This window comes from Musa acuminata, chromosome BXJ3-10 (assembly GCF_036884655.1).
Source record: "Musa acuminata AAA Group cultivar baxijiao chromosome BXJ3-10, Cavendish_Baxijiao_AAA, whole genome shotgun sequence".
Classification (NCBI taxonomy): domain Eukaryota; kingdom Viridiplantae; phylum Streptophyta; class Magnoliopsida; order Zingiberales; family Musaceae; genus Musa; species Musa acuminata.
In genome coordinates this window covers 29,958,868-29,968,455 of record NC_088358.1, presented here as the reverse complement: position 1 = coordinate 29,968,455, position 9,588 = coordinate 29,958,868, and the positions used below count along the sequence as shown (strand labels likewise).

Sequence of the window (9,588 nt, the reverse complement as noted above, 5' to 3'; positions counted from 1 at the left end):
GTCATAATTATTTGAAATATTATGATGTAGTGAGAGATTCAAGTAAGAGAGGAGTATCTCTGAATTATTTGAATTGGGTTAGATAATACTAGTAGAGTCATCATTGGATTGGAATGTGAGAGGTAGCAATGTGCATTTGTTATTCCGAATAGTATCTGACGTGCCTCAGTACGAAAGGCTACGTTGGGATGAGGGGTCAATCTTTTTTCTCTTCTCCAGAAACAACATAGGGGGACAGTTGGAGGAGATTGCTCTGTGATGGACGTCACCTCCCTCTCCTTCTGACACAGCCACAAGGACATCTCTCTTTCTTCTCATTCTCACCATTCATTGATCTCTTGCTCACTAGTAGACAGGACCTGCAATAGGATAGATATTATTCATGCATCCTCATGTCATGTAAAATCATGTAGGTTCCATGTACGCAACTTTACACGGAAATAGTAAAATCAGTGACATTTGACCCAAAAAAAGAAAAACATAATGACATATATTTGCATATACTAATGGTTATCAAACACAAAAGAGAGTACGTGAAAGATATGACCTTAAATTGTATTTCTTTATCTTTATTTTTATTTTAAAATTTTAACACCTAGAAAAATGGACTGTATGATTGGCCACCTGATTACCCTCAGCACCTTCCTTCTCTATATTACATGTACAAATGTCAGAAATAGCATTTAACAGACTCCAAAAATGTTTTTTTCTTTTGAGCATCCGAATCTGCATTCTGAATACGATTCAACGATAATCTTTCTCATTCTGTCATTGATTATAGCCTGTAAATCATCTTTGATTATACCATCTTCGCAGTAGACTATGTTCTTTTTATTTATTGGTTTATTCATGGTCCTGTAAGAATAAAAAATTAGATTACCAGCATCATCACATAAAGCATAATAACCTCAACCATCAACGCTTCAAGAACAGCACATAAAACATCCATCACAAACAGCACTTTCTTAAACATCGCTACATTCCGGCCGGATCGTGAAACAAGTGGATTCGCTTTGTTGACATTGGTTTCTGATTCGTGGTTATCCATCCCGGTTTAGCTTCATTTGACCAACTTCTCCAAAAGTAATCTGCCGGATGATGAAGTTTGGCTCTCATCTTGCCGGAAAGCTCAAGTTACACCACGCTTTACCAAGTGCCGCATCGTGCACGCGTAGTTCTGACGCGGCGGACGTAATCATAGTTCAATTTCCTGGGGATAAGGGAGCCCAATCCGTCGGCCGTCCTTTCTTTCTACGACAGTGATCGACGCATGATATAGAATAATAATAATAATAATAATAATGCAGTATTCTTTGATGGGATGATGGCGATCGGAAAATGAGAAGGAACCGCGTGGTGTCTGGCCCCTTCACCCAGTGTAAAACTGATTGAAATGAGCAAGAACAATACTGGACGATGTGGGACACGGTAAAATTGACCGACTCGTTGAACGATCCGTGAACTATTTGTCTGCCTGGAGCTCTGCTTCGGACAACCCTTTTGGAAGTCAACAAAGCTGTGGCCTATCTGTCCGATCAACCCATCGGTGGTGATCGATTTCACCAACACATGCGACAGGACATTGATAATAGAAACACCAAGCGGAATTAGGGATGTGGCGCCGGCCCATGCAGTTGGTCGTTCCCGCTCCTGGTCGGTCGGTTGGTGGTGGAGAACCTAAGACGGCGACCACCAGTCTTACTTAGCCTGTTTACGATCGGAGGAGCAGTGATGGACAAGTACAGATGGAGTCGTGGCCTGAGGGAGAGATTTCGTTCAGCTTGTGTTTCTGGTGCCTCAGAAGTTGCAGCTTCTGAGCTGTTTGTTTCTTTTTCTTGTGTTGTTGGGTCAGATTTTACTTACACCCATTGGTCGCTTCTGATTTGCCGACTGCTCGCTTGTGTGCGCGCGTGGGAGGATGGAAAAGAAAAAGGGAAGGAGAGCGATCGAGTCCGCCATGTACGCCTTCCTTAATGCTCACGAGACAGTGCATGCGTGTGTATTTTGAACAACATCGATCTGTCCGGAAGGTGGTTTCAAGGCAACAACAAAGTTTAAGCCCTTTTATCTCAGACCATATAGACGCGCTGTTTCATGCGCTCACCGGTGGTTGGTGTCAAATGACATTTTCTCAGATAAAAGCTGCTTCTACAGTACGTCAACAGTTGGGGCGCTGTTGGTTATTGCTCTGAAGAAAAGGACTGCAATCATAAATCTACTACTGTGACTCTAACATCTCCACCTTCATGTTTTCATTTGCATGGCTTTATTATATCTTTCTCACAGATGGCCCCTGATTTCTGCACCTAATGGTGATCGATCCTTCAACACAAAGCCAATTCAACCAAATAATAATTGATGTTAATGGATAAGGTAGCATTTGATCATGCGCGTTCTCTAAGAAGGTACAAGCACATATACATATCATACGATTGCCTGATATAGCTAAAATGCCTAAAACACAATAATTAGGATCCAAGTCTCATATATATTATTTATATATGCAGCCAACAGGTAACGTATAGAATAATGTAGGATGTTTTCTGATCATTTTAAAGTTCAAATGCTGCTCTCGTCTCCTGTTTGATCGGCATCCTCCACAGGATTGTTGCTATGATCACCTGAAAATATGTCAGTTGACCATGGAGGAGGGCTGGGCACAGCCAAAGCAGGAGCCTGAAACAACGGACCTCCCCGGTTGCCGATTCTCCTGCTGAACTCGGTTCTCCGGTAAGCACCCATGGGCGACGCCATGGTCGGTGGAACGGGCAACCCCATAGGGATGTCGTTGCAGGCATAACGGAGGAGGTCAGCATTGGCAGCGTCAAGCTCCTTCTGAAGCCTTTGGACCTGCCGTTGCAGGACGGAGATGGCACCGACACAACCGTACACCGGGTCCTTCACGCGGGCTTCCGCCTCGTAGGCCAGAGAGTTCACGGCGTCCTCCCGCTGGTGAGGGAGCAGCTCATTGAGGAGCTTGGCGACGTTGCTGGCCCCAAAGATCTTGTGGACATTGGCAAACTTGTGGGGCTCCTCCGGGGGGAAGTAGGGCGCGAAGATGCAGCCCGGTATGCACTTCCTCCTCAAGAACTTGCAGGCAGCGCAAGGGGAGTTGGAGGAAGAACTAGATGATGCCATGACCCACTGCACCAAAAACGATCAAAACGAAGAACAAGCTATTCTTTTGATTTCTATTTTGAGAAAGAAAACTCTTCTCATGGTCTGATCGGAGTTGATGACAAATAGCTGCTCCTTCAGGGCCTGTGATATTCAATGTCAAGGATAGATAGTAGGGTTTGAGGAAAGCGATTCAAAAAAAAAAAAAAAAGTAGAATGATTTAATTGGGAAGAATTGTTCGAGGAGATTGTTATTTATGTAAGAGATTTATTAAATTATTTATTCATTTTTTGGGAAGCTCTTTTAGACCTCATGAGACTGATCAGTAGCAGCATGTACCATGCTCAGCGAATCATCGCAGCTACCTCAGGCCAGGGTTGTGCACTTCCTCTCATGATTACGGTTATCATTAATTTACTCCAAAAACTATGAGCCAAGAGAAACAGAAAAGGGTACCGAACCAAGCAAAATCCTAGACATGATCTCTCTCTCTCTCTCTCTCTCTCTCTCTCTCTCTCTGTACGCGCAAATCACTGTTGATGAACACAGAATAAAGAGAAGAGCAGGTATACCTCTCTGAGATCTGGCGGAGGGATTTGATCAGAGAGGACAGAAACTTTCCCCCTGGCCGAGCTAGCTCTCTCTTTCAGAACCGGCTGCTCCGATCAGTTCTTCCAGAATCCAAGCAACTGCTGCTGCTGCTGCAGTCGAGAAAGACTCGTGAGATTTTTGAGGCTTCTCAAATCGGTCGAGCACGAAGTCAGAGGTGTTGAGAGAGACAAGCAAACCCTTGTCTGGAGAGGAACGCTGTACACGCTGCAGCAAAGGGTAGACAAGGTGGAGGGGAGAAAAGAAGCATTAGTGCGTGAAGAAAGAATATGGATGTGGTAAAGATATATGCAAATAAGAAAAAAAAAACAATTTAAGTAATGTGGGAACGATCAAAAGGTGACCATCGCACTGTAGATTGAGAATGTCTGGTGTCGCTTCATTTCTTCTCATTCTAATCCCAACATAGTAATTGAATATATATATATATGTATACATATATATATTCAATTACTATGTTGATGTCCTATTCGTGGTAAGATGAATACATATATATCGACGCTGATTATTGCTTAGAGGACAGCAATGTATGAGTAGCTAAAGAAAAACTTGACTCGTCCGTCATTTTAATAACCACCAGCGGCTGTTGGTGAAACGTTTCTCTATCTACATATATCAACCATAAATACGACCGAAGACCAACCATCACTATATGATCAGTTTCTGTGCAACAAAAATATGTGATTCCCTGGAAAGGCCTAACACAGTTCGGACCTTCTTTTCTAAGATCAGATTGCACTGCTCGTTAGTGAAATAGATCAATCAAGCAGTATGGTTCTTGCTGGCCACGTGGGATCAGGAAAATGGTATCAACACACTTGTTCCGAACCATGCAAACAGATGAAGCAAACAGCTTCTTTTTTCTTATAAAAAAATTATTTCTCAAGTATTTCGAGGACATCGACATTGGAAAACAGGAAGATGAAAGCAAAAGATGGCCTAAATAATTCCTTAATAAATGATGGTTGTTGGTGGTCTTAGGATGTTTATGGCAGTTCGTTATTTGATGTTCCTTTTGATTTATTGCAAGCAGTAGTCACAGGTTTCAAGAAATAAATCTTGTAATCTAATTAGTCCGCGAAAAGATGTGATAGCAGATCGTATAACATTTCATAATTAAACAAATACAGCGCATGCATGCATTGGCAATCATAAGTATGATCACACGCGAACAAAATTGTGGATGGAACCGCCAGTCCCCATGCATTTGTAAGAGATTGGTGCACACGATTCCCTTGTTCTTGTTGTCGTTCAGCCTCAAGACTCTTTTGGGCTACAGTAATGTTGATGAGACGCGCGCAGTGTCCCAATTGAGCGACACTTATGATAGCTCGTTGCTGATCAGTGGGCACAGAGGACGAGCAAACAAACAAAAGCCTAGGAAAGAACTCGAGAGCCACACTCCGGTTGAAGTATAATTTCTTCCATTACTCGGCTTCCAAGAGAGCCCATCGCCGTATCTGATTCGGTTCCTTCATCCCATCTCTGAAGATCTTTATCATGTCTTTACGGTCAAATGAACTAAAACACGAGCTTAATTATGGTCCATCTTCATATCTCTCTCTCTCTCTCTCTCTCTCTCTCTCTCTCTCTCTCTACCTCGTCATTCTATCCAACTTTCTAAGAAGGCCTACGGTGAGGTCATTCATCGCCAAACGTTTTCCAATTCCAAACATCAATAACAACGAGTCTGCTCTGTATTCTGTTCAAGAAAACTGTTCTCATCAATTCTCCATGCACTGCTGCAGGAGCATCTATAGCCTAGCTAAGAGTTGGCTTCATTATTCAAATTTGGGAATGATTGCGGCTAAATGAACTAAAACACGAGCTTAATTATGGTCCATCTTCATCTCTCTCTCTCTCTCTCTCTCTCTCTCTCTCTCTCTCTTTCTCTCTCTCGTGTCATTCTATCCAACTTTCCAAGACGGCCTACGGTGAGGTCATTCATCGCCAAAGAGTCTGTCCTATAGTCTGTTCAAGAAAACTGTTCTCATCAATTCTCCATGCACTACTGCATAGCATCTGTAGCCTAGCTGAGAGTTGGCTTCATTATTCAAATTTAGGAATGATTGCTGACCTATTTATTATCGGAAAGTTGTGCGATTGAAGAGAGCATTATAAGCTAATTACATATTATTTCCTATAATTAGTTATCCTTAACATCTTAGTTTTTAAATTTTTAAAAGTTCGTTTTGTAAATATAAAGATTCCAATATAATTTTTAAAACTATAAGGATCGAAATGCTAAAGATAATTAATTACAGAGAATAATATATAATTAACTCGAATGTTATAGATAGATTTGTGATGATTAATCACGAGAGCATAAGAGGAACAAATTAAATGTGATGCATGTATACATCTAGACAATATTATGGTATGGCACTATAGAAATAAAGAAAATCAAGAAGAAGAAAAAAAAATCCTCCCCAACTTTTTTTCACTTATCATTCCAAAAATTCTTGACTGACTTAATCATCATTCTAGAAATATGAATTAGGCTTTCCAAGTTGCGAGCGTAAGCCCAATCAGCTGTTGGGAGCTAACCCATGTTCAAAGAATTTGATTGGAAAAGTTTTTCTTGTAATAATAAAAAGAAAAAAGAAACTGATTGGATGAGGTATCCCTTTGGAGCTAATACAAAATTTCCCATAATTAATTCGAAACCATGTTGCCATCTTAAAGTATTCGAGTGTAAAATTTTCATGTCGAGTATGTTTGGGGCACATATTACAAAACTTGAATTCTGTATTCCTTCAATCAGATCAGATCGCCTGCCTACTACATATTTGCAGCAACGTTGAGAGACTATTATACCCGATAATACCACCACCCATCTAGCCCTTGGTTACAATAAAACAATCCAATCTCGTACGTCTCCATTTATACTTGCTTGCTTTCTCGTAAACTTCTCTTCCATTACTTTTCAAGAACTTCTCTGATCAAGCGCAATACGTAAAAAGGTGGCCGGTCTAACGCATCTTATCAGATGTCTTTTCAAAGTCGATCTTTCTCGGATTCCTTTTTTTTCTTTTGTGCAATAACAAAAATCACTCGTATCCGTCTTTCTGCTCGAAAGCACATTGTGGAGCGGCAATTGGAATATGTCCAAAAGAGGCTTAAGTACTTCATCTTTGACCAATTTTTTGTTGACATCATATGTCTTACAAAAGAAGTGGGGGATATATTTGATCAACACCATCATATGTTCTGATTCCTATGTTCACAGGGAATTTATTGCACCCGGTACCCTACCCTTTAAAGTTCAGGGAAGATAAAAAGGCTTATTATCTTGCATCCATACATATGGTTGCAAGCCTCGTTTATACAGCTCATACGCATACGCTTTAGTGATGTATTTATTCTTTTTAGTGAAACTAAACTACAGCATTATCGGTTTACATAAAACTGCTGAGATCACACCACGAAACTGGTAAATGATTTTAGAGCCAATTCGGAGAGGTTAGCTTTAGATGTGTTAGGCAACGAAGAACATTCTTGAGATGAACCGTATCTTTCAGGATATCATCAGACGAAAGATACGAAACCTCTGTCGTAGCGTTGGTGAAACGAAATCGTTGTACTGATTGATGCATGGTAGCTTCCCGTATAATGCGTGGCCACAGTTTATCACCTAATCTTTGACGTACGTATTGCTCGAGTTTAGCAACCAGGAATCGAGACATTTGGTTGCTTTCGATCTCTTTCAGACCCTTGATCTGCCTTCGTCAAGAACTAGGACGACCGTCATCTCCCACCTAAAATTTTCACCACCACAACAACAACAAGAACAACATACGTTTTCCCTACTGCAAATGTTCCACCCCACCCCGCTCGCACCTATGACCTAGCTACAAGGCCACTCCATCGATGGATCTCAGCTCGGACGCAACGTTATGACCCACCCACATGCATGCTCCTTCCAAGGCATAGGCATAGCCTGGTCTACTCACCGTGCGTACCTCGACCGTAGGCCCCGTGACGTCTGTCTGATCGCTGTCCACCGCCCGGACTCATCTGTTGTTAACAGTTGGCCAAGTGAGGAAGCATGTGAGCAGCCTTTCCGACCTTTGTTCATGCACTGTGGGGATGCTTGCATCCAAAGGTCACTTCCACTAGGATGCGCGGACTCGCGACCAGGACTTGGAGTTACCGTGGCCTGGTTAAAAAGTAAGATCGGTCATGTCCAGTTACTAGTTCTTCACCTGTTTCAGAAGAAGACGGCGTAGCAGAAGCTATAGGAACAAGGGGGCTACTGCATCTTTCGTTACCCGCCCATGGGGCCTTGCACACTCATCAAAGCTCGTTTTATACTACATGAGAATAGTGGCTCCGATCACATCAATCAACCAAAAGGGCGCCGCTTGGAATGCGTATCTTCCCAGTCCACTCCTTGCCTCCACATTTGTGGTTAGCGATGCTTACGTGATGATTCACGCACCACAGTCACGACGACTAACGTACGTCAGAAATTGAAGAAGGGTAACTTACGAAGTAAAATATCATGAACACATCTCTAACGTATATACGGCGATTCATTTCATCTTCATTGGTCATTGTAACTACGTATAATAAATCTATATATTAACGGGGAAGAAAGAAGCACTTCCGAGGAGAAGAAGCGAGCTTCTTTCCCGAGTCGATTCCCCCCCAAGTCCTGGAAACGTGAAACGAGTTTCCCAGGCGGAGAAAGCAACTGCAAGCCTAGAGGTGAGCCCACCAAAAAATGATTTGGCTTTGAATCCAAAATTTTTGGGACCCACGGTAGTGTCAGTCATGCATCCGGCGCTCTCGATCGAGGCGTCCATGCATGATGGAGTAAACGAACAGTTGTTGGGCATCGCATGCCGACCATGTGTTGGCGGCGTATTGCAAAAGTGCGCAGTCTAGTGAGTCATGGAATATTGGATCCAACTCAAGATCTGGGCTGTGCCGTGCCATTCAACTCTGCCAATGTATCACGAGACTCCTAGGGGTGTCGAAGAGGCACTCCTTAAAAGTATTGGGACTCCCATGCTGCTCTTTTGCTTCTTTTCACCAAAATAAGCACGGAAGATGAGTGCTCACAGCGGGATTGACAAAATCGAGAACGAAACCCCAGATTTTATATCGTGATAGGCTTCCCTTTTCACAAAGCTCAAAGTCTAAGCTAACTATCATTTTGTAGCTGAAGTCGTCCATAGTGATCAGTGAGAGCTGCGGTGGAACCAGAGAATGAGATGCCACTTGAATGCTAACACAGTTGGGAGTCCCAAAAGTAAGAATAAATAAGTTCGAAAGTTTTCCCTTGGCTCTCTCTCTCTCTCTCTCCCCCTCTTTTTCTTTTTTATTTATCTGTTTCTAATGATGATGCGTTGCGCGGTTACTGTGAGTGCAAACCGCGAAGCCTCTCTGCTTTTATTTTTCGTAACGTAATCTCATATGCCATATGTATGGCCCATGTGTCTAACAACATTCCCAGTATATTATTAGTACGTTAACTTGGAATGATCCCTATTAGTGTCTATTTATGCCGTGATCGGGGAGTCAGCACGGTAAGGTTCGACTTTAGATGGATAAGATCCGTCAGTCGGATGCTCGGGTAACAAAGGTGGATGTCAAACTTTCAAGATTGCCCGGTCTGACACTTGGGTAGTAGAGGTGAGTGTTAGTCTTCTCGTAACTGACGCTTTGTCACGTGCTTGTCAGAGCTCTGCACGTAGGTTGAGATCAGGAGATTTCCTGATCTGACCCCTCTGAAGATTAAGTTAGCCTTTTATCTCTAAGTTTTTTCCCTCCGATTACGTCGACCAAGGGTGAGTTTTTACACCTGCGTATGGAGCCAGTTGTCCTCGGTCCATTAATGACCGTCGACCACTGGG

General features: G+C 42.5%; 1 protein-coding gene across 5 annotated transcripts; it reads right to left on the bottom strand.

Annotated features, from left to right (window-relative positions):
- Positions 1–2,468: 2,468 nt before the first annotated feature.
- On the bottom strand, positions 2,469–3,980 carry LOC135650666 (LOB domain-containing protein 25-like). Of its 5 annotated transcripts, none has more exons than XM_065170169.1 (3): positions 3,907–3,980; positions 3,691–3,819; positions 2,469–3,261 (listed from the first exon to the last, which is right to left on the bottom strand). In XM_065170169.1, exon 3 carries the CDS (start codon positions 3,136–3,138, stop codon positions 2,560–2,562), a length of 579 nt encoding a protein of 192 aa, XP_065026241.1. In that variant the 5' UTR covers positions 3,139–3,261; positions 3,691–3,819; positions 3,907–3,980; the 3' UTR covers positions 2,469–2,559. The 5 variants fall into 5 exon arrangements, with proteins under 5 accessions (XP_065026241.1, XP_065026245.1, XP_065026243.1 ...); XM_065170173.1 differs by having other exon boundaries at positions 2,469–3,144; XM_065170171.1 differs by having other exon boundaries at positions 3,691–3,816; positions 3,907–3,973.
- Between the last annotated feature and the right edge of the window lie 5,608 nt (positions 3,981–9,588).